The 25,461-nt window shown below is 33.7% G+C and overlaps 2 protein-coding genes across 5 annotated transcripts; one reads left to right on the forward strand and one right to left on the reverse strand.

The window, feature by feature from the left end:
* The first annotated feature begins 5,118 nt into the window (after positions 1-5,118).
* On the forward strand, positions 5,119-14,047 carry LOC129290360 (ethanolamine-phosphate cytidylyltransferase-like). The gene is made up of 9 exons (XM_054927111.1): positions 5,119-5,513; positions 5,977-6,212; positions 7,201-7,382; positions 7,657-7,728; positions 8,303-8,370; positions 10,182-10,302; positions 11,804-11,869; positions 12,385-12,507; positions 13,603-14,047. The coding sequence occupies exons 1-9, from the start codon at positions 5,185-5,187 to the stop codon at positions 13,672-13,674; spliced, it is 1,269 nt and encodes a 422-aa protein (XP_054783086.1). The 5' UTR covers positions 5,119-5,184; the 3' UTR covers positions 13,675-14,047.
* Positions 14,048-15,626: 1,579 nt separating this feature from the next.
* On the reverse strand, positions 15,627-18,024 carry LOC129291391 (uncharacterized). Of its 4 annotated transcripts, none has more exons than XM_054928701.1 (3): positions 17,884-18,024; positions 15,823-16,515; positions 15,627-15,716 (listed from the first exon to the last, which is right to left on the reverse strand). In XM_054928701.1, the coding sequence occupies exon 2, from the start codon at positions 16,429-16,431 to the stop codon at positions 15,853-15,855; it is 579 nt and encodes a 192-aa protein (XP_054784676.1). In that variant the 5' UTR covers positions 16,432-16,515; positions 17,884-18,024; the 3' UTR covers positions 15,627-15,716; positions 15,823-15,852. The 4 variants fall into 4 exon arrangements, with proteins under 4 accessions (XP_054784676.1, XP_054784675.1, XP_054784673.1 ...); XM_054928700.1 differs by having other exon boundaries at positions 15,627-15,728; XM_054928698.1 differs by having other exon boundaries at positions 15,627-16,515.
* Between the last annotated feature and the right edge of the window lie 7,437 nt (positions 18,025-25,461).

Here is a 25,461-nt window from a genome sequence, read left to right on the forward strand (position 1 = left end):
TTGATTTGTCCGGAGAATACCAATGGTATCAAGCCCACCAGCCTCATACTTGATGTAAATCGTAAAAATTGATAAAACGGAATCGCGTGCAAATATTTTTTTATTTTTTTTAAGTTACATAGGCAAGCTGAAGCTCGATGAATGAAAACTAAAGAGTAAACAACTAAGCACTAATAGCTTTTGCCTTCCAAAAGAGCTTGGTGACGAGAGGGAGTGGCTTCCAGGAGAATAGTGATATTGAAACCAAAGCTATGGCTGGTTTTTGCCATTATATCTGCACCAGTGTTTGTTTTCCCCGTTGACATGTAGTACTTCCAAGTCCCACTCGCTATACAGATGAGTTCCCCAATCAAGTTGACAATGTGCAAAATGAATGTTCTTGGCCACTCTCTAAATAAGACGTTAAGAGTCTCAATAGAGTCTAAGAAGAGGTGAATTTTGCAAAAGTCATATTGCTTGCAAACTTTAAGAACAGTCTTAATAGCATAAATTTCAGTAATAAAAACTGGAAAAATATTAACTTTATTACCAACATGTCTCACAATAGAATTCAAAAATTTGAGGCATTAAATTTGGGTAATATTATTTCTTCTGTAAAATTCAATGCTCGAAATAGAATTCAAAAACTGATAAAAAAATAAAATAAAATAATTCATTTTAAAAGCACACAAGAGTGTCCCCTTGGACACGTAATAAAAAGGAAGAAAAATGTAAGGCTCATCTAGAAAGCGGAAATGAACGCAATGAGTGCCAAGCCAAACTTTAAGAAATTAGAGTGTAATTTCTCCGATATCTTTTCATGGTAAGAAGGAAAAAAAAAGAGTTAAAAATTCAAACCATAGTGAATGCTTTTAAATATGCCAGAGAATATTATTATGTGACCATCAACTTCATAAATTCATTGTCATGTTATGTCGCTTTCGAAAGTGTTACTTCCCTTTCCTGTGAGTCGGTGATTATATTATTAGTCATGTCATGTTTCTGTCAAAATGCTAGCCAGAAGCTCAATCCAAAACTATTCTCTACATTTTAATCACTCATAAAAATTTAATTTAATTTTTCTTTTGATTCTCCATTCCAAATTTATACAACAACAACAACAACAACAAGCCTTTATCCCACTAGGTGGGGTCGGCTACATGGATTGCAAGACGCCATTGTGCTCTATCATTTATTAAGCTTTTAGAAATATTATTAATTAAGAGATCACGTTCAACAACTTCCAAGAGTGTTCTCTTAGGCCTTCCTCTACCTCTCTTAATCGGACTCAAAGTTATATGTTCCACTCTTCTCACTGGTGCCTCCCTTGGTCTTCTTTGTACATGCCCAAACCATCTCAACCGATTTTCTACCATTTTTTCCTCAATAGGTGCCACCCTCACTTTTTCACGTATGTGCTCATTTCGAATTTTATCTTTACGTGTATGTCCGCACATCCATCGTAACATTCTCATCTCTGCTACTCCAACTTTATGCTCTTGCTGTCCCGTTAGAGCCCAGCATTCACTACTATATAACATTGCCGGTCTGATAGCAGTACGATAAAACTTTCCTTTAAGTTTATTAGGCACCTTACGGTCACAAATAACTCCTTTAGCTTTTCTCCAATTAAACCACCCAGCTTGAATTCTATGTGAAATATCTCCACTGATTTCGCCATCATTTTGGATAATGGCTCCCAAATATCTAAACTTTTCCACTTGAGGTATAATTTGATCTCCCAATTTTACTTCCAAATTATTTTCGAATAGTCCTTTATCAAATTTACAATATAAATATTCCGTCTTACTTCTACTCAGACGAAAACCTTTCGACTCCAATGTCCTCCTCCATAACTCAAGTTTGCAATTAACCTCTTCTCTTGTCTCTGCTATAAGAACTATATCATCCGCGAAGAGCATACATTTCGGGATTTCCTCTTGAATATGTTCCGTCAAAACATTTAAAATCAAGTTGAACAAATAAGGACTCAGAGATGATCCCTGATGTAGCCCAATCTTTATAGGAAAATCCTTTGTTTGACCACTAGGCGTTCTTATACTAGTTTTTACCCCCTCATACATATCTTGTATGGCTTTAATATAAGCAATCCGTACTCCCTTTTTTTCCAACGCTTTCCAAAGCACTTCTCTTGGTATACGGTCATAAGCTTTTTCCAAATCAATAAAAACCATGTGTAGATCTTTATCTTTACAACGATACTTTTCCATTAATCCCCTTAGTAGATAAATCGCCTCTGTAGTTGATCTACCTGGCATAAAACCAAATTGATTCTCAGAAATACTTGTCTCCAATCTCAACCTATGCTCAATTACTTTCTCCCACAATTTCATTGTGTGGCTCATGAGTTTAATCCCTCTATAGTTAGTACAATTCTGAATATCTCCTTTATTTTTATAAATAGGAATTAATGTACTTCTCCTCCACTCATCAGGCATTTTCTTGGACCGTAAAATCACATTAAATAACTTAGTTAACCATCTCACCCCTTCTTCACCTAAACATTTCCACGCTTCGATAGATATACAATCAGGTCCGTTAGCTCTACCATTTGCCATTTTCTTAAGAGCTTCCTTTACCTCCTTATCACGTATGTTTCGATAGAATGACAAATTTTGTTCTCCTTCACCAATTACTAAATCCTCCAAGTTACTAGATGAATCCTCTCCATCATTGAAAAGTTTAGAAAAATAAGTCTCCCATCTATTTTTAATTTCATCATCTGTAACTAAAATTCTTCCCTCTTCATCCTTAATACACCTTACCTGTTCTAGATCTCTTGATTTTCTTTCCCTACTCTTGGCAATCTTATAAATATTTTGCTCTCCTTCCTTCGTCTCAAGGTTCTTATAAAATTCTTCAAAAGCTTTAGAACGAGCTTCACCCACAGCTCTCTTAGTTTCCTTCTTAGCCATACGGTACCTCTCCCAATTTTCCTCATTGTTACACAAATGTATGGCTTTAAAACAGTTCTTCTTATACTTGATTTTGTCCTGTACACTATTATTCCACCACCAAGACTCCTTATCTCTCGGACCAAGACCTTTCGATTCTCCCAAAACTACTTTTGCAACCTCCCGTATCTTTTTAGCCATATCCTCCCATATGATGTTAGCACTTCCCTGAGAATCCCAAATTCCTTTATCCAAAAGATTTCGCTTGAAAATATCTTGCTTCTCACCTTTTAATTGCCACCACCTAATCCTTGGTGTTACTACTTGTCGACGTTTTTGGATTTTACTCATAATACACACATCAAGGACTAGGACCCTATGTTGTGTCGTTACAGCATCTCCAGGGATCACCTTACAATTTTTACAAAGTTTTCTATCTGTGTTCCTAACCAAAAGAAAATCAATCTGCGACCTTGAGGCTCCACTTTTGTAGGTGATGAGATGCTCATCTCTCTTCTTGAAACAAGTATTGGCAATCTTAAAATCATACGCCAATGAGAAATCAAGAAGAGTTTGCCCTTCATTGTTTAGCTCTCCAAAACCAAAACCACCATGCACCCTCGCATACTGACCAGCTTCCCTCCCGACATGCCCATTAAAGTCTCCTCCAATAAAAATCTTTTCACTCTGTGGTATGTGTCGAATCAACCCCTCCAGATCCTCCCAAAATAATTCCTTAAGACTGGCTTCTGTCCCGACTTGCGGCGCATAAGCGCTAACAATATTAACAGTCTCACGTCCAATTATCATTTTTAAAGAAATAATTCTGTCTCCAATTCTGCTAACTTCTACAACGTTCTTCTTCCACTCCTTATCTATAATGATGCCTACTCCATTGCGTGCACTTACTTTTCCTGTATACCAAAGTTTGAAACCTTGAATATCCTTAGCTTCTTCTCCACGCCATTTTGTTTCTTGCAAGCAAAGGATATTGATTTTCCTTTGAATCATAACCCCTACAACCTCTACAGATTTACAATTTAATGTCCCAACATTCCAAGTACCAAATCTAATTTTGCTCTTATGGACTAACTTCTTTAGCCGCGTGCGTCCAGAATGACGCGGTAGCCCTTGCTCATTTAACACTACATCCGGGCGCCGATGCAGCGGCTCTAACTCACTTATCACTGTACTCGAGCCATGCAGCGCGTTACTTACGGGCAACGACCTAGCATTAACATTATAACGTCTATTGTCCATGTTCATGATAGATTCAACAAATTTTTACATTGGCTGTTGATGGCCTAACACAACCCTCCATTCCAAATTTATAAGTTAAAAAAAAAAAGGAAAGTTTGATCCTTGCTCTTCATTAATATACACGAATTTATTTTCTGTTTTCAAGACACTATTCAATTCTCTTTAGTAAAAAAAAAAAAACTAAATACAGAATTTATGAAAATTTCTCTATCAAAAGAAAAGTTTCTCGGGTCGTTTTATCTTCAATAAATTTAAAATTCATAATAATGAGTTTTTCCCCGCTAAAAAAAGTCAGATAAGCTTAGAATTTACCCATTGTAACTTGAAAACCACTTAAAAATATAACCGTGGTGATAAGGGATTAACTTATATTTATACTTTACATGTTATAAACATAAAATAAAAATACTTAAAAAAATTTTGACCTGCAAAACTACTTAAATATTTAGATTTATATATTTAATATATTTTTATTGATTACTGATTTTTAAAGTTTTAATAATATTTAAAATTTTATAGAGAAGTAACATATAAAAATTCACATATCTTAATTTTTTTTTGGCCAACACATATTTTAAATTAATTGAGAACAATCGCATTTTTTTAAATTACATTAAATATATAATATTAAGTATATCATTTTGTGCCATAAAAATTTTAACTAATAATAATATTATTATATTTATGAGTAGGGCTATTTTAACAAACATTGTAAAGTTTAATTGAGACTAACCTTTTTTTTCTTTTACACATGTGTTATTGTTGACTTGTAATTGTAATTATAATTATAAATTACAATTGTAATGACTTGTATTAAAATATTTAATAATAATATAATTATTTTTTGTTTTCGAAAATCAAGATGATTTATTGTCCATGAAAAAAAGAAAAAAACAAAAGGAATTTTGGAAATCGAAATCGTCGAATCTGAAAGTATCACCTTCGGTAGTTTTCTCGAGCTAACTTTATTCTTTTAGGGTGTAGAAACTACTTTACCTTCGCCGGTGCTTCTGCGAAGGAGTGACCGACAATGGCTTTTGAAACGGAAGAGAAACGCTTGGCCGCGAGGTTCTTAGCGACGTGCTTGATCGGAGGCGTATTGGTGGGAGTGTCACTGTATGGGTTATACTCTGGCGGAGTATTGCTGCCGCAGAATCTTTCTCCCCTGGGAGTATGGAAGAGGAGGAGGAAAAAACCTATTCGCGTATACATGGATGGCTGTTTTGATATGATGCATTATGGCCATTGCAACGCCTTGCGTCAAGCGCGTGCCCTCGGTGACCAGCTGGTCGTTGGTGTTGTCAGCGACGCCGAAATTATCGCCAACAAAGGTCCTCCTGTGACTCCTCTGAATGAGAGGTTTGTTGCGTTTTCCAGCCATTTTTAGCAGTAGTTGTACTGATTACGGAAGAAATTGTACTTCTTTCACTCGACATTCCTTATTGCCTAATTTGATTCCTATTTATGATCTTTGAAGGATCTGTTAGCTGGAAATTTATAGCTTATGACATTCAAGCTAACAATTTATCTAACTTCTACTGACCGTCATGATATGATTTTCTATAGCTGATGTATTGTATAACTGTGGAGTTGTAGTTTGCTTTAATGTTGTCTGACGAAATTATATTATTTCTAGCAACTTGCTTGAACTGCCATGTTTGTGGGGATTCCGGCATTTCTGGAAAGAAATCTTTTATGTTTGATGCCTTACTTCTTATTCTGAATCTGCGTTTATTTGGAACAATTAACTTCATTTTTTGTTGAAAATTTGTATATTTTACCAATAGTTTCCTAACTGGTAAAGATATGTACTTTGTCATAGGTTGCTTATGGTTAAGGCTGTTAAATGGGTTGACGAGGTTATTCCTGATGCACCTTATGCTATAACTGAAGAATTCATGAAAAAGCTTTTTGATGAATACAATATCGATTACATTATCCATGGAGATGATCCTTGTGTTCTGCCTGATGGAACTGATGCATACATCCTTGCTAAAAAGGCTGGCCGATATAAACAAATAAAGCGCACAGAAGGAGTCTCAAGCACAGATATTGTTGGTAAGAATTATGGTTATTTGTTGCCTATGATTTTATATAATTGAAATACCATTTATATAATTTGGAGGCTATGCAATCAGTATGTGGTTGTAATTTAAGAATCACGCTTCATTCTTTAGTCTGTGCATGACACTGAAATTTTGTGTGGAGAGAGAATCAACTCCATCAGCATTCCAACTGAAGAATCGTGGTGAAGTTGAACCATAGATAGGCATGTCATGAAAATAAAAGGATAGAATTGAAAAGACAAATTGCTCAAAAAAACTAAGGAATTAAAAACCCATGTCAGTGAGGTAAACCTGATATCTTAATATTATGCATTGATGGCCTTTTGGAATTTCTGATCTATGGAGTACAAGAGTTACTGCTTTAAGATGAGAAAAGTACTGGTTATCATAAAATAGTGAAATAAGTAACCACAATAAGTGGCCCCAATGGCCGTAAAATATATATGCAATTTCCATAATAATACTGCTTCATCTTCAATAGCTGATAATTTAGCTGACAAAAATTATCATTTTAGTGTGAACACTAGATTTAATGAGGGAAAGAAAATAACTCAGCCGTCTCTTTGCTCCTTTTGTAATCCAATTTAGAGCATTTGATAGCATTTCTTGGATTTTCTTATCTGTTGGTAGTCTAGAATGTTAAATTTCCAATTTTAGCAAAAGATGAAATTTCTAAAGGAGTAAAGAACTCTCAGCTTATCACCTCTTTGAATATATCTTTTGCATTGAACTTGTGGTTTTTTCTACCCAAACTTGGCAATTAAACTGAAGCCTCTGACACACCTCATTATTTATTTCTTGCTGGTCTTGCATGTGGTTTGATTTAATGTTTGCTAGTTGTGACGACATCTCTTTGATTGTTTCTTAATGTTTTTGTTGTGAGTATTTGACTTTTCTCCAGTCAAAACTTTTGTTCGGTTATTGTTCTTGGTATTCACATTGATACTTCTTTAGTAGTAATTCAACAATTTTATGCCCAGGTCGAATGCTTCTCTGTGTAAGAGAAAGGTCTGTTAGTGATAGTCATAGTCATTCTTCTTTACAAAGACAGTTCAGCCATGGTCATAGCCACAAGGTAGAAGATGGTGTATCTGCAAGTGCAACTCGTATATCTCATTTTCTTCCCACATCTCGGAGAATTGTCCAGTTCTCAAATGGAAGGGTATGTTTATGTACATAATCTAACTTAAGGTTTTCATGAATTTCCTTTGTTTCTTAGCATTTGGCTCTTTTTGAACAATGTCCTGTTCCTCCCACCTCTCATTCCCTCTCTTCCTTTCTTTCTAAATTAAAATATAACATTCTTTTATTGGGGAGAAGAGAAAACAGCATGCTGTACGTTCCTTTATTTAATTAATGTGATAAGAAATGTGCATGCTAATAAACAGGGCATGTCACTTGCCCCCAACTTATTTTACTCGTGTTTCTTGTTCCAGGGTCCAGGTCCTGATGCTCGCATAGTTTATATGGATGGTGCTTTTGATCTCTTCCATGCTGGACATGTGGAGGTGTGCTCCTATGCATGCAGTCTTGCACTATTTTGCTACTCAAGTGCTCTCTTTACTTTGTTGAATATGGTTATTTGGCATGTTGCTGGACTTAATAGTGATGAGAATACTGTGTTAGCAGTGCTAATTTCTTAGCACCTTGAAGTTCAATATATTGAATTATATAATAAGGCATTGTAGTTAATATATTTTTTTTTTAGTTATGAAAAGGTAAAATTAACAAGGTGGGGTATAGTGACCACTGCAAGATCTGTTACCCTAAATCAGGTTGAGGTTGATTGAAAATGTGGGCTACTGGCTGAAGGGAGGTTTCATGTTCAGGTCGAACTTTAGGTTTTAGGTCAATTATTTGCATTTGGACATTTTCATTGCAGAAATGATTTATGGGAAACTCTTCAACTGGAGATTTATCTTTCATCTATGCCTTTTACTTATTATCCCTTATTAGAGTTGATTCCTACAACAATTCTCCCTGTTGATGGTATAATTACTTTTATATGTGGACCTGAGATTCTGATCTAGCAGGGGTGCAAAGACATTATACCTTTTGATCAATGGCTTTCATGTTGTACAGATCTTGAGGCTAGCACGGAAGCTTGGAGACTTTCTTCTTGTTGGAATTCACACTGATCAGACTGTCGGGTTATTTAATCTCTCTCTCTTTTTCCCCACCACGAATTGATTTATATTGTGCTTCTTATGTTATTATTTTTTACTCAAGCAGCTTACATCTTTCTCTTGCTACCGTTTTTTATGTGACTAATCTTCCATTCTAGAAATTCTCACACAGAAGGCAGTCACCCAAGGCACAAAGTCTAGCCTTTTTTAAGTTGTATTACCATCTTCTAAAATTATAGAGTAAAACCTCTATATATGTTAAAGAATCATAAATAGGATCCTACCCTATTGTATGGCACATCCTTGGTTATTAAACATCAAGGATATCAGATGAAAGGCACGTTCCTTTCTAGTTCTTGTCAGCGTGCATCATGTCACCATGCACGCTTTCTTTTAATTTTGACAAATAATCGGTTAAGATATTCATGGGTGCAGCTAGTTGGATGATGTTTAGGCTGTTGAAAGGAATTTTGACCTCTAACTAAGGATATTCTTGTTAGTTCAGAGGTGTTACTTTCTCACCTGCAATTTGTTGATGATGCTCCTCTTTCATTGGATGATGAAACATCATGAGTGATATAATAATGCTATTCTTGTTCTTCAAGATTAATTTATTCACAAGCAGCTTAGCGGGTTTTGATTTGGATAGATATTCTTTGATATTCTCTGTTTCCTGGCTATCTGTGAGACTCTTCAGCGGCCTCTATAATTTAGGAGTTCCTTTAGGTAGTAACATAGGGATACTTCTTTTTTGGGACCCTCCTGTTTAAAAGATTCTAAGAGGTTGCATTCATAGTAGAAGGAAGTCTTTTTTTCTTTGGAAATGCTGTATTTCTGCTTCTTGTGTCCGGTATTTGCCGTTTGTCATCTCTTTCTTATCAGTGGGTATGTTCCATACGCTGAAGAAGATAATGGAGGATTTCCTTGGTCTGATGTTGAGTTGAGATTGAATCTTATTTTCTGGGGAATATGTTTCCAAAAACACTGCATCAATGTCTGCTTATCCAACAACATAAAGTCAAGACTCTGTCTCCTGTCAACTGCTCTTGGTTAGCAGTGAGGCAAAGAAAAATAATTGGAACTCACTCATGGTCACAAGAGAAAGCTATTCTTGTTCACGCATCCATTCATCTCTTTTCTGGTATTGGTCCTTGAGTAAGGGCATTGGGATTAGGCCTAAGCGCTGCTATTTTAGCTATTGGTGCTTTTCATAGTGGTACATCTCTTTTTTGAAAAAAAAGTTCTTTCCTTTTCAGCAAAAGATAAGTAGTAGACAGTGGGGACTACATTTTGCCATTAGGTCATCCATATTTTTCTCCCCTGAATAGTTGGCAATCTGGCATACAAAACATTCCAGTCCTTTTCCTTGGTGACTTATCTCATGACTGTTTCTTTAAAGCAGTTTCTTGCCCCTCAAAATATGTACTCCTTTTAGTCTTTTTGATAAGTTACTTCTAACTAACTTGCCAAAACCAAGGTGAATTAGTAAAAATAATAAAGTTTTCTTAAAAATAAATCACTTTCTAATTTTTCCACTAAATTTAAAAAAGAATGATTTGATATGTGGAAAGAGTTTTCTTGAAAATAGAAATGTTGCACTTTTTAGAATTAGCTGGAGGGTAGTTTTGGAATTGTTCATCAAAGGTTACAAAAACAAGAGAAAGTGAATTATATAAAGGACTAAGAAAACTTTCTAGAATGTGACTAATAAAAAGGACTGGAGGGTAGTATATAGTAATTAGTATAAGAAAGTAGCTATCATTGTACATGTTTCCTTTTTGCTTAAGGTTGTTAGTATATGACAATTTTGACATATTTTTCTAATGGCTTTATAGTGCAACTAGAGGAGCGCATCGTCCTATTATGAATCTTCATGAGAGAAGTCTAAGCGTTTTAGCATGCCGCTATGTGGATGAGGTTATAATTGGAGCACCATGGGAGGTGTCGAAGGATATGGTTGGTTCTCAAACTCAATAGTTCAACCTTTGTGGAATGTTTATTTGTTAATGTAGATAATATTGTTTATTTGTTTTGATCAATGATCATTTAATGGAGGGAATAATCGAATTGATGTCTCTGTACTATGAATTTATTTATAAATGTTGAACTTTAAACTGTGACAATTAGTACATCACATTTTTCCCTTTTCCATGTTTTGAGTTGAGCCATTGTTTAGGTTATTTTAATGCTAGAGGAGAGGAAGTGTGGGAGGGAGGCCCAAGGGAACTAGAATCCTTCCATTCTTTCATAAGCTATCCCTTTTCTTGACATGAAACTAGCATGAGGATTAGCTTATTTTATGCATGTTTTTCAATAGATATGTTTCGATTATTGTCAGGATAGCTGCAAAATCATGTCTTCTTAGGTCACGTTTGGTATGATGGAAACGGGAAGGATGGATATAGATATGAAAATGGAATTTGGGAAAGTGTTTGTTTAGTATGGTTGAATTGAAATATTTTCCAATTCCAATTCCAGCAAAAATCATGGAATTGGGTTCTATAATATAGCCTCAGTTTTGTAATTCCATGATCACTTTTTATTTTTATCCCTCCCTCCCCATCTTCTTCAACTTCTCAAATGGCAGCCGCGTCCTCTTCTTTAGTCTCTGATGGAGTCCACCATGGAGATCCTGTCCAATTTAGTGACGGAGACGGTGACGGTGTCAGCCTCCAACATGCCTTCCACCACCTTCATCGGTGGTGACCACTTTGCTCTTGCCTGAATCAAGTGCTTCTTCTACCTCCTCTCCTCCAAGAAAGACCAAAACATCTCGCTTCAATCTTGTCTCTAGGCAGTGGGTGAGAAGCTATGATCATCATTATAAGCATCTTCACCCCCCTTGCGGAAGTCCATGGCCATATCTGGTAAAAGGAATTGATTTGGGTAAAGGGAAAAATGGCATAGGACAGTGGACAGTTTTTTTTAAGAAGATAAAATATTTATGAAGAATAAGATAAAAGTAATACATAAAATGGTTTTGAACGGTTCATTTCTAGGATCTGTGGCAAGGAAGCTTCATTCTCAGGGAAGGAATTTTAAAATAGCCCAAGAATTTCATTCCTGAATGAAAATTATGGTTTTACTAGTATTATTTTTCAGAGAGGGTATTTTAGTCTTTTGAATGAAAATTATGCTATGATTCCATAAACATACCAAGCAAGTTTTTAAACCAATATCCATATCCACCTCCACCTCCATATTTATTTTCATTTCCATTAAAATCATTTCATTATACCAAACGACGCACAAGTTCTTAGTAGAGTTGTCAAGTCTTGCTAGGTTCTGTAGCAAAGATGTGGCTACTATTTAGCTATAAGATGTTTGAAGAGATCTCTAGGTCAATATGAAGTGTTAATGCTTTTCTGTTTATAATAATTTTAAAATTAGTTTAGTAATAATTACTCTTGCATTGATTATTGTGATGTACTGATAGTTGAATTTCTGTTGAGTGCAGATCACAACATTTAACATCTCATTAGTTGTCCATGGAACTGTAGCAGAAAATAATGATTTTCAGAAGGCAAGTTTGCATAATTTATGCCAAATTCTGAATTATATGCAGCTATCACTACTAGTTACTGGTGAAGGTGAAGGTTTCATGGAAGAATACTCTTATTTTATCGTGAATAATCTGAATTACAGAGGGCAAGAACTGAAAAATAAGTAGTTACCAGAGCAAGAAGATAGCACGGAGGCCAGGCTCCAGATAAGGGAAGAAACAGGAAAATAAAACACAATAATTTGGGTAATAAAAGCCTAACAAGTATAAATGAAAAAGGTAAGAAAATGAAACAGGAGAAAAAGATTAACTAATCTGTTGCAAGAAATCTGAGGATTAAAAGAAGATTTGGGTCAGTAATTATTCATGCCAGATCTGGATTCTTTTGCAGATTTGGTCAACCTTAATTATTTAACCAAATCAGCCTCCGATCCTTCTAGATTTCTAGCCCAGGTGCCAACAGAAGGCAACAAGTGCCTTGTGTTTTGTATAAAATTATACTATTCAGGTGTCAACTGAGATTGGTTTATATACAGGAAAATAGCAATCCATATGCTGTTCCCATCAGCATGGGCATCTTCCAAATCTTAGAAAGTCCTCTAGATGTCACAACAACTACAATAATTAGAAGGATTGTATCAAATCATGAGGCATACCAGGTAATTTTCTTTTTCCACACGTCTTGCATTCATGTATGTTTTTTATGTTATTCTGTTATTTAGGTGCTGCTCATGGTATGCATCTGTTTGTGCATGTGATACCATTGCTGCCTTTTTTGGGTGTGCTTTTTCTCAAATTGAATTTTTGCAGAGACGGGATTTGAACGTGAGACCTTAAAGCTATGGGCGTTGCAAGCTACTAAGCTGTTTTACCACCATGATAAAGAGACGACTTTAGAATTACTAAGAAGGAAGGATTTAATGCATCCTTCCATGATAAAGAGACGACTTTAGAATTACTAAGAAGGAAGGATTTAATGCATCCTTCCATCTTATGTTTCTTCTGATTACTCACAAGTGTCTTCTTATTAAAGCAAATCCTGTTTGAAACACAGTTGAGTACTAAATATGGATATCTTTCTCACCTTCCGTTAGATTTAATCCCCGTTGGTCATCCTTCCATCATATTTGTACTAATAGAATAGCCCAGTTATACAAAATGGTAGTAGAACACTTCATGCAATTGATTGAACAGAAAAAGGAAGAGCCATTTCCATTCTTACCTACTCAATTTTGGTGCTTCGGACAACAAACATGCATAAACTATTTTAGGATGTGTCCAGATAATGCAAGAACTTAATAATTTGCTGTGTCTTATATTTAAAAACGTCAATGAAGATGTTTAGGTGCACTTTTGTAGTGATGACTGTAATTTTCCATATTTTCTCTTGGGTGTTTCGTATATTTGTGATTGACTTATCAGATAATGTTTTTATTCTAATTTTTGCCTCTTCCTCTAAATCAAAATTTTCCTTGTGATAATGCTCATTTTTCTTACTATTCATGATACAAATCGGATCTTTGTGCATGCGTGCACGCTTGTGCGTGTTTGGAATCCCAGTGATTATCAGTTCGTTCATTTTCTCATTGTCCCTTGTTCACCTCATAGGATGTGATCATCATAGTTAAAAAAAAAAAAAATCATATATCATGTTTTTATGATGTATTATTTCCTCATGTCATGTGCTTACAAGTTTCATCCTATTTGCTTATTATTGTCAATGATGCCATTATTGTTTTCCATTATGCATACAGAAACGCAATGAGAAGAAGGGAGAGAGTGAGAAAAGATACTACGAGGATAAGACATACGTGTCTGGAGACTGATTCATGTATCGTTCTTTACCTGCTGTGAAGGATGCACGTTCTGGTTGTTCTCTCTTTTTTTCGCCCCTCTCCCTCTTAACCATATTAAATTACAATTGGTTATGCGCAAAAGATTATGTTTGTCTTTACAAGTCAGGACCTTGAGGTTGCTGTTTCTTTTGCTTTTTGGCTATAATGTTATTGCTATTACTTTTGTTTTAGGCTATGATGTGATTATTGTATTACTGTGATTGGAGAACATTAGGTAATTTCGATCAGATTCTAGATACTCTTGATTTCCCCCGCTTACTCATTTATTTTATTATTTTTGTAAGAATCATAATGCTCCTTTTGGGCCATCAAGGTTGATGCTTGTGAACATACACAGATCTCAGATATTCAGCTCAACATAGAAGATTTGGCATAAAAGTAGACATGGTTTTTGCAATGTTGGATGTAGTCCAAGAAATTATTTGCCCTTAATTATTTATGATCTGTGATTTGTATGGTTGGTTACATATTTCATTATACATTATATTGATAAGGTGCTTAATTGCTTATTGTGTTCAACTGTTTATAATTTGAGCATTTGTAACTAAATTGTTATAGCTTTAAAGTTTGATTTGGTATTTAAACAATTAAAAGATTCTTTTGAATGAATCTTCTATTGTAAATGAATACAAATGTGGGTTTTTTGGCAAACTAAAATTCTCGGGAGCTCAAATATTGGAGATCTCGTTAAATTTTGATAGCGCCGTATTTAACTTAATAGTCGATTTAACCTCTGCCCTTAAAATCTTGTTATATTAAATTTTCGGAGTTATTTTATTTATAAATTTGACAATTTTTCAATACCTCGCAGGAGATAATTCAGAAAATAATAAGAATTAACAGCATAGGAAATTAAAATGAGAGCAAAATTCAATATTTAACCTTGGTGTGCTCTAATAGCCCTACAAATAAATGATAAAGCACATCTTCACAGTAGCAGTTTTAGGAAGACGTCTAAGGCCTCGTTTGGTATTGTGGAAGAGTTTTTGATGGAATTGAAATTAGAATTGAAATCAGAATTGGAATTAAAATAGAATTGTATTATAAAAGTATGTTTGGTATGATGATAGAATCTTGATATAATTTTATTTAAAAAATATATTTGTCTTATTAAAAGTCTAAAATACCCTTCATATTTATTGCCTCCAGCTCCCCCAAAGCTCACGGTACACTAAAAAAAAACACTCATGACCCCCTTCTCGCCGTCACACCAGAATGATGGAGAAGTTCACTGCCCCTGCTGTTCAGATCTATAAAATCTATCATTATTCATACCTCTAGCGTCATCACCTGTTGCAGCACCAGCACCGACACACTTCCAGCCAAATCTCCTCCCACACATATGCCGACAATTCCTCCTGCGGGTGCTCCTCTCTCACTTGTTGCAAGCCAACCGTTAATGTCTCCAGCACCATCAAGTCCATGAAGAAGAAGAAGAGGAAGGGAGGCAAGGGTAAGATGGAGAGATGGAAGAGAGAGAAGATGGAAAGTTACACAGAATCGGATTCATAGCTTTTGAGATGGAATCGAATTCTGAGAAATTTGTTAGAATCATGATTCTAAAGAATCATGATTATATCATACCAAACATGTTTTGACATGGATTCTGTTTCTGTTTCTGTTTCTATATTTCAGATTCAAACCTACCAAACATAGCCTAAAAGAAAAATAAGTAAGCTGAACATAAATTGGCAATAAAACACATGAATTAAACCACCCTCACCACCCCAACACCTTTTCTTTTCCCATTTCCCTACAAGGGAAAAGAGAAATATTATGATGCTCAAGGGCTTAATCTCAGTTTGATTTCTTATAGATAACATGAGCATATAAAACTTTTTAAAAAATAAATTTAACAAATAGACGATCAAACAATTATCATGGAGTAGTTATGCGCACGAGAATCATGGCAAGGAGTGAAAGAATACATCAACTGGTAACCGGCTGAAATCGTTTTTTGAGTTCATCATAGAACCGTTTAAAAAGGTTGACCTGATGGCCCCCAGGACAAACTGCAATTTTAACTGTCAAAAATACGAACAGTAAGCTCTCACAATATCTGACTACAGGAAACTTCTCAAGACAATATCAAATTGTAATTTATTTGCCTCAACGTACAGAATATAGTTTTTGCCTCCAACAATACTTTTACTCCATAACTGCTACTCCTCCAGCAGCTTTAATTTTTTCTATCATGTCATTTGCTTCTTCTTTAGTGACCCCTTGTTTGAGCACAACTGGTACTTTTTCAACTAGATCTTTGGCCTCTTTCAAACCCAGGCTGGTAAATGCCCTGACCTCCTTAATCACCTTGATCTTTGCAGCAGCATCAAATTTTTCCAACTTGACATCAAATGCTGTTTTCTCTGCCTTTTTCTCCTCAGCCTTCGGTCCAGCCGCGCCACCCTGTGGGGCCAAGTCCATGCCTTCAGTTGAAATTGGCTGCAACTTTGGAAGCCTTAGTCTCTCTGCCAGAGTAGGCATGATTTGGCTGCGTTCTTCATCAGGTAGTGCCGCAATTCGCTCTGCAAGTTGAACAACTTTCTCTGAAGGAGGAGGTCTGGGACCATAAGGATCATAAAACTGAGGAATTTTGTACTTTCTTGGCTTGGCCTTTGGATCTCTGGGTACAAAATCAGGCTGGAATGCACGAGAGTTCCCGAGTGCACATGTACTGGGCAGAGTGTGGCGACGAGGAAGTAATCTAGAAATTACAGTAAACCTCATGTTGTTGTTCAATCAAGAATGTGACTCATGGAGCCAAAATGCAGGGGAAAATTGCTCTTTTGGACATTTTATTTGCTTTGCACCCTGTCAAAGTTCAAAATCACATTCCTTGACTAAAATTTGAGAAGGCACAAGATCATGTAGTATACCACGAGACATGGAAAATAACAATCATACATGATGATTCAAACAAGCGCAGATGCTCATAACACATCAACAGTCTACCCAAATATTTTTCATGAGGAAGAGGAGAGTATCATTATGGAGCATTGAAAATCAGCTAAAAATTGTCACGCCCTTACTTATAATCTTACTAATCAAAATTGTTAGTTACTAGCATAACAGCCTATACAACGTCCACAGATGATAAAATTGTCAAGAAATTACATGGAACATTGATTTTCCCACCAGGCGGGAAATATAGAAGTCCCTCTTCCACGTACACATACTTCAAAATTCATGTCTGGTCCACCTCGTTTGAAAGCATGATGAATATTTGATGACTCTGATCAATCATCTTCATTAAAATCGACCAGTATTCGGATGCTTTTAGATGAGAGCCAATGAAATTTATTTAACCCTTTAATTCAAATCAAAGCCTGCTTCTTTCAGTGATTGAACAATACCATTGCTGCAAAAAGTCTTCCATATATCCATATGCATTCATTCATTCAGTACCAAGAACCCAAAACTCTGATTCAAATCAAAAGCCCTACATGAATTCTTTTTACCTTGAAGAATTGAAGGATAGACAAATATAAAGTTCAATGAATGGAATCAATGGCCATAAACAAGTTTTAAAAGGGCCAGATATTAATGTTTCTACTACAAAAATCACTTGCAGGATAAATTTGACTGCATTGGACATGTATGTTTGACATCTAAAACAATGTTAAATTTCCAAGCTCTGAATCACCTTTCATTTTCATTACAGAAACAATTCAATGTTACAAGCCATCATAGGCGGACCTATACCATGCCCCCACTGAAATCTTTGAAATGTGCATAGTTGATATCATGTCCTTTTAAATTTTGATTCGGATACTTTGACACAACTCGAGCCAAGCCATTTACAAGATCATACATCACAAGTACCTTTGAGAATTTCCAAATTTGATAATAGTAGAAAGATTAATAAACAGAATGCCAAGACACAACAAGTCCAACATTGCAAAAGAAAAGAAAAACAATATCCAAATCATACAAGTCGCAAGTAATAAAAATGAAGAGGGAAGAAGTATAATAGCCAATTAGACCATTCAAGCAAAAACTAGCACCCCAAAAAAAAAAAATCCCAAATCTACAGGCGTCAATATTCAACGATTACACGACCAGATTCAAAGCCAAATTAAAATGAAAAGTTTAAAACAAAGCAGGAACAGCGGGAACAGATGACGCGCGGAAAAATTCAAATCTAGATTCCAAACACCAGAATGAACAAATCAATCTCACCGGATTTTGGGAGTAGAAAAAGCCCTAGGGTTCGAACCTTCTTCACTGCTTGCCCGAGAACAACCACGCAGAACAACGGTGGACGGCGTCCGACGGAGTATGGGAAGCTTGCTCGTCGACCAAGAGAACTGGATCCGCTGCTCACGAACAAGGGTTTTATCGGGGTTTACAATTAATTTCCGGAAGAATTTCGTATGAGCCAAAAATTAATTATTAAAATTTCTTTTATAAATTTATACCCCTTCCATATTAAATATATTTTTTAATTTTTTTAATTCTCAATTTTTTTTTTCTAATTTCCTTATATTCATTTTTTTGTTCAATTCTTTCAAATGATTAAAAGGAATCTTGACCTTGCACCATGTTAAATAGTAGGAGATAAATGAAATTGATTAAGAAAATAAAGTTGATTTGTCTAAAAAAAAATGAAAATAAAGTTTATAAAAACTACTTTTTTTATTTAAAAATGTAATATATTTTTTGAGAGATTAAATATTTAAAAAATGTAAAGTATTTTAAATCTTTTAAGATATAATTGTTACTTTTTTAAAAGTACTCTTATTGAATATATTACTTTAAATTTATTTAGGGGAAAACACTTATTAAATAACGGTAAATATAAAAAAATATAGTTAATTTAAATATAATTTAAATATAAGTAATTACTTTATTAGAGGGTAAGATTCGATTAAAAATATTTTATATTTTTAAGTGGAGGGAGGACTATATATTAACACATTGTCTTACCTTATATTAACACAAATATACATGGATAGTAAAGGTAATAATTAAAAATATATAAAAATTATCAAATAATAAAATAATTACTATTTTACACATTTGTTATTCAAATTTTTATATCAAATATAAATATATTAAATATTTACTAGTAATAAAATACAAATTTTGGTTAAAAAATAATTCATCTTTTGTAAATAAACAAATATAATAATTATAGAAAAATAAAAATATTAGATATTTTATATTTTACATTGATATTTATTAAATTATATTAAATTAATTTTAGATTAAATTAAAATTTATATTAACTTAAATAAAATCAAATAAAATTAAATTTTAAAATACAAAAAAATTGAAATACCAATGGTTATAAATTTGAAGATTACTTGTTACACATTAAGAATATCATTTGTAACATTTTTTAAAAAATATTTTTATATAAATAATGAAATTAAATTTCAACCCGTATTTAAACTCCACCACCATATAATGGGGATGGTTAATATTTAAAAATTTATACATTATTAACTTTTTTTTTTGAAAAAAAGAACCAGCATTTACTCTCCATACATTGCACGGATAACAATTACTTCAACTATATATTATTTTTTCATCACAACAATGTTACTTGTCCAAACAACATTAAAACTGTTCATTACTTCACAACAAACAAAAAGTTTAAAAGAAAGCATCACAATTATCATGATTATCATGCAAATGCATGACTACATCAAAGAAATGAAATGAGGAAGTACTATTCAAGGAAGCAAAACCTAAAAGAACACGAAACTTTTTAAATTATATAAAACTATTGTGAAAAAATTTCAATTGATATAATTCATAGGTTTAAAAATAGTATAACACTTTTACCTTCTACGTAAATCATTGGCATTTAATATTTGATACTTTCAAATTATGAAAAATCTCTTGATAAACAACATTGGAAGTTATTGATTTCATATTATCCCTATTGTTATACAATAGAATCTTCAACCCTTCCATAGTCCTTAAGCATGAAAGTACAACATAGAGTTGGTTAAGTGTAAACACTAGCTTAGAAAGGTATAATCCAACATGATATAATGATTGTCCTTGACTTTTATTAATAGTCATTGCACTTGACTTTTATTAATAGTCATTATAAATGAAAGAGCAATTTGAAATTGTCTTCTATGCATTCGAAATGGCCACCTATTCTCTGAAGGATTCATATCCATTCGAAAATTCAATATACTCTAAATTCATCACTACAAGACTTGAAGATTAACAATCTAACTTTGTAACAAATGGTAATGCATAAATTCATTTTGCTTAATGACATCATATGAGATAGAACATTATCACACACAATAAGGACTTGTGAGTATTTTATCATAACTTGATGAATTAATTTCAAGACACAAGGCCTTCCTACTGTAAGTTATAAGAGGCTATTCAAAAGGATCCTATGTTCTTCCATCAAATATTCTTACTTTTGTCATACTTGGGTACAAATATCCATTGATTTGTCATTCGTTGCTTGCTTTTTGGTTTCATATGATTCAAAAAATACTAGTTTTTGCAAAGTCTAATGTTCATATCTCTCATCAAAAGATGCTATTACATAATCTCTATCTAGCATACCCCTCGCTAACTTGAGCGAGCATTCAAAATGCAAAGTTCGTAGCACAGAAGCAAAAATAGATCATAAAGTTTTTGGTTCCTTACCCAACAAGAGAATGTTATTGGTGATGTCTAATATGAAATGTTGTAATGTCCTTTGACATTAATCACATATAACCACAATCCTTAAAGCCAATAAATCAACTTAAGAAGATACCAAAAGAAGATAGGATCAATCTTGGCTATTTAAAAACTCCAATGATTAATTAAGAATATTTTAACGTAAATGAGATCCCAAAATAAATAGTTTAGATTTGAATACATTTATAAAAGATCCTTAAAATACTTCAAAATCAAAGTATAATTTGTTGCGAAAGCAAGGGAAAGCATTTGAGCATTGAAACAAATTGGAATAGGGTTATAGAGTTTTTTTAGCAAAACAGGATCATTTGTCATGACTAAGATTGCAATTTGTTATGGCTCATGGTGTAGAGAACACCCCAACGGTTTGTGTAATATCCCAAGTTTTAATCCCTAGATTTCTAAAGAAATTGATCAAGTTTAATTAGGAAAATTGAGTGATTTGATGTGTGCATAGCTAGAGAGATCTAATGAATGTATTTAGTTATATTTTTAGCCTTAAGTATGGGTTTGAAGTGAAGTCGGGCTACTCTGGCATCGAAAGGAAGAGAAAAATGTGAGGGATGTCTCTGTGCCATATGCCGCAGCATGTTCGTCATGGCACACAGACAATAATTCAAGGCAGAAGGCCTTTTTGTGCCAAGTGCTACAGTGCACAACCTATTTTCTATAGTTTAAGTCGCGAATAGACAGAAAATTTAAAGGAGAAAAAGGGAGAAATTAAGAACAAGCAACCAAGCTCTACTAAGGTTCACATTAGGGAGTATTGGGGACATTTTGAAGCTAGAAACACTTAAGGTAAATATCATATACTCCATTCCTCCCTATCCCTTCCATTGTTATGAAGTTTTTGGTTAGGATTTGATAATGAGAGATGATTTTCAGTCTATATGAGATATGGGTTTAAATCTATTGACTTAAATAGAGATAATAAGATTGGAGTATTTAAACTTAAAAATACTGAGTTTTGATATCCTTGGTTGGTAGATATCATTAATATTTGAAAACAACAATTATGAGGGTTGTTAGAAAATTTGCAATGCCATTAATAGAGGTTTAATGGCTTATTAGTATTATTAGGAACAAAAGAAAGTTAATAAACCTAATGGGTAAACCTAAACGTGAAAATTAAGGATGTTGGGTGTTGATGAAGTAAAAAATAAGAGTGGAAATTATGTGTTTGGTATTATTAATGAAGTTTAGAATTGGCTAATTGTAGATTGAGATTTGGAGCACCATTGTGGCTTAGGAAATCAAGTTTAGAGGCTAAAATAATGAGAGATAAACCTTTGATCTCTTAAAAGTTTGAGGTAATCAAGGAAAGCCTACTTTAGGTAATTGTTTATTAATTGTAATGTAATGTAAATATGTATTTAGCATGTGAAATTGTGATTTATGAATATGTGTAAGCATGTCATTAAATTCATGGATTCATATGATTACCTTGATTTGAACAAAAGATGCAAAGTGATTGTGGAAAGAGTTTTAAAGTTTCATTATGATGATGAAATAAGTAGTTGATAATTGTTGAAATTGGAAATGATAGATGCATGTGATAAATGTGAAAATGAGTTTGATGCTTACTTAGATAATGCATAGTTGTGAGCTCAATGTGTTGATTTTGAAAATGATATTGAGAAAAATGAGTGGGCATATTTCATGGCATCATCAGTTGGCCAGAGTTCATCTAGGGACAAGAGTAGATAAAATTAATATCGTATTTTTGATTACTTTCGATACATGAGGGTATAGCTTTGTCTCATAGTTTATCGAGGAACTATTTCATAGTTTGTTGACGAACTAGAACCTAGCTATCTCCACCAGTTTATTAAGGAGATTAGCTTAAGGTATGTGACATCCCAGACATTTGAGAATAGGGAAAACAGTAGTCTGAGAGTGAGTACTGTGATCTTTGACTAGGTCACACCTCACAATTGGTGAGCTTGAGCAATCCAGTCACATGGACAAAGCCCTATACGATGTTATAGTCCACAGTTTCAATCGAAAGAAATAAGGAAGGTATAAAGATGATATAATCATGCCTATGTGAATATATCACATGTCATATAATTGAGTTGTGGTAAGTTGTGTTAATATAGTGGGTAATGATCACATGCCTGAGTGTCCTGTGACAATATATTTCGCGATGAAATGAAAAATGAGTTAACTAAGAAATGATAAGTTATGAGTTATGTGTTAATGCATGTTTTTAAGAAAATCTATTTTATACCTATGTGTTTTATTTCAATTGATATACAACTGCAAATGGTAAGTTTATCTTAGTTACTAAGTGGTTAAACTTACCCTTTTTCTTTAATATTTTATGGACTCTAACTCTGGTGCAAAAAGAAAAAAAGCTCCAATGACTTAGGAATTTAGGTATTCCTAGAGTAATGCCTCTAAGATTCATTTATTTTGTATAATAGATTAATATTCTCAATTTAAAATGCATTTGGTTTTCACTTGCACTACATTGTTGTCTAGATAGTATTTTAAGCCCTGAAATGTTGTTTATGTTAAGTTGTAAAGTTGATAGGGTTAAAATACTAGAACAAGTGTAGTATAGTTGTTTTAAGCATGATGTGATTGATTTTTCATGCAATGCAATGTTATTACCTCTCCCTTCTATTTTTCATATTAAAAGGGTTGAGAAGTGAAGTTGTGATATACTGGTGTATGTGTGCTTGTGGTATGTTATATAAGTAGTCCTAGGTCCAATGAATATAGTTCGGGTGTTAGAAACGGCTTTTGACACTTATTTTGGGTTGTAAACATACTTGTTATTGTGAAAGTTGTGTTTGGGTGCCTAACTTTCTAGTGTGACTTGTTTTGGCAATAAAACCCGTCTCATTAGCTAGTTTATGAAAGAGCTTCCCATAAACACTTAGATCATGTCATTCGGACATTAGATAAAAAAATAGAACACGTCAAAAGTTATCAAAATTTTGCTATTAAATGATAGCATAATTGCTATCATTTGTGTGCAATATGTTGCGGCACATGGCAATAAGCTGTAGTGCAGAGAGCGTAAGTCGTAACACATTACTCTGTTTTTAGCAAAGTGAGATTTTTCAACTGATTTCTCACCCCTTTCACTCGTCCAAGGTATCTTATACTTTTATAACTTAATTTTACTCTAATTAAAGAGTTAATGATTAGATTTGACTCATTTTAACTTATAAAAAACTTAGGATCCCATTTTGTTAAATTAAACTTGGTAATTTCTTTATGAGTTAATCCCTTGATTATCATGGTTTATGGTTTTAATTGTGATTAGTTAAGATGGATATTACAGCTTGCATCATAGAGGGTATTCATTGCAGCTAACTACACAATCCTAAGCAATTGATACTCTTTGAGTCATATACTTTAGCCGGCAAGGTAATTTACCATGACCAACATGCCACATCAACAACAAATATGATAGTAATCAAGACATGACTTCTAATACCTCTAACTTTTTGCTCGAACCTCCGATTCAGGTGATCCAAGCATCCACACTAAGATAATTTAATAATCTAGTTAATGGCTCTAGTTTTACAATAATCTAGTATCATAAGAGAATTTTAAACACTTGTGATAATAAGCATATGACCACACTCATGACAACTACCAAGTGTCCCAAACCCCTAACTCTCAGCCATTACCATCAACTACCAAGCCAAACCCACTTATCACATATAGATACACATGCATAACACTTAACTCATATGTATGAGCTATAAATATTCAAGTTACACCTCTCAGGGCTTACCATCAACTAGGAGGCTAATCAAATTAGAGGTAATTAACAATCCTTACAAATTCTATAAACCATACGTCACTTGACTTAATTCTAAAGCCATAAAACATTTCATGTCAAAATGCCTAAATCAATATCATAGGCTACAAGCAAGTGAGAATAAAATCTATGTAAATGACTCATAATGTTGGAAATAAATATTCAATTACACGTTAAGAATAACTAGAGACATTATCATTAGCTAAATGTCTCTAGCTTTGCCTTCACGTCAAAATGCCCTGAATCTGAGTATCTCCTAGAAAATATTAAACCACAAGAATGATATTTTACAATCTCAATAACTAAGTACATGAAGGAATGGCACATAAAAGCAATTTAGGCATACATGCATATTTATAAATCCCATAATTAGTCAACACATATTTCAATGATATATTCGTGACTACAAAAACATGTAAACCAATGATGATATCCATGCGTGATCGTGCATCCAGCCTTATAACCCTTCTTATAACTTCTGTTTAAACTCAAGGGCTATTAAATCATATAGGACTAACTCGTGTGAATGAAATAGCCCCATTCTTTAATTTAAAGGGTGACTCAATCATGACCCCACACTCACTCTTGAACAGTGAATTCCCTCATTTCAAACTTATAAGGTGTCACTCCACCCAATCCAGGGCAATAATTAAGAACCAAAACAATCAACACCTCACAATACTAGTGAGTAAGTACCATATGGATTTTTATAATGCCTTACTATCTCGAATGAACTCCTACTGATCTGTGATTATACAAATCCATGCAATGACATGTTCCCAGTCATAATCATACTTATCCATCTAGATGGTCATACTCATTTTTATAGATTATAAATCCATGACCACAATTCACCTTCTCGTCAATTTCACATTAGAGGAAAGTTAAAAGAAATTAAAGCAAAAGATGCTCACATTTTTATAGGGTTATCCCATGATAGGGATAGGGTGTCAATAAAGATGGACATGCATTAACATAGAAACTAACACTTGTACTTCCTCAATTGTTTATTATCTATTGTCATTTCCTTTACAACCTATATACACATGACTGCTTTAAACATTATATTCAAATAGGGTAGTAATTCCAACATCATCAATAAGGTCTATAAGGACCCTTTTATCAAAGCTCATAGTATATTTTATGTCACTAAAATTAGTAGCAATGCCAAAACAAGATGATATTATTATTCTCAATTCTTCTAGTGTTATCCCCTTTCTTACCATTTTGACCCTCACACTCTCCCATCATATTATATTTTACTTTCAATATTTTTTTACAAATTGTTTGAAAATATGTATGTTATATTTTAC

Source organism: Prosopis cineraria, unplaced genomic scaffold (genome assembly GCF_029017545.1).
Source record: "Prosopis cineraria cultivar Desert tree isolate PC_DT_omini unplaced genomic scaffold, ASM2901754v1 PC13, whole genome shotgun sequence".
In the NCBI taxonomy this organism is placed as follows: domain Eukaryota; kingdom Viridiplantae; phylum Streptophyta; class Magnoliopsida; order Fabales; family Fabaceae; genus Prosopis; species Prosopis cineraria.

Bases quoted from the DNA above. Each gene is read 5' to 3' on its own strand.
- LOC129290360 (XM_054927111.1), top strand. From the start codon at position 5,185: ATGGCTTTTGAAACGGAAGAGAAACGCTTGGCCGCGAGGTTCTTAGCG. The intron at 11,870-12,384 runs GCAAGTTTGCAT...GTTTATATACAG, and splicing joins AAAATAATGATTTTCAGAAG to GAAAATAGCAATCCATATGC. The intron at 12,508-13,602 runs GTAATTTTCTTT...TTATGCATACAG, and splicing joins CAAATCATGAGGCATACCAG to AAACGCAATGAGAAGAAGGG.
- LOC129291391 (XM_054928701.1), bottom strand. From the start codon at position 16,431: ATGAGGTTTACTGTAATTTCTAGATTACTTCCTCGTCGCCACACTCTG.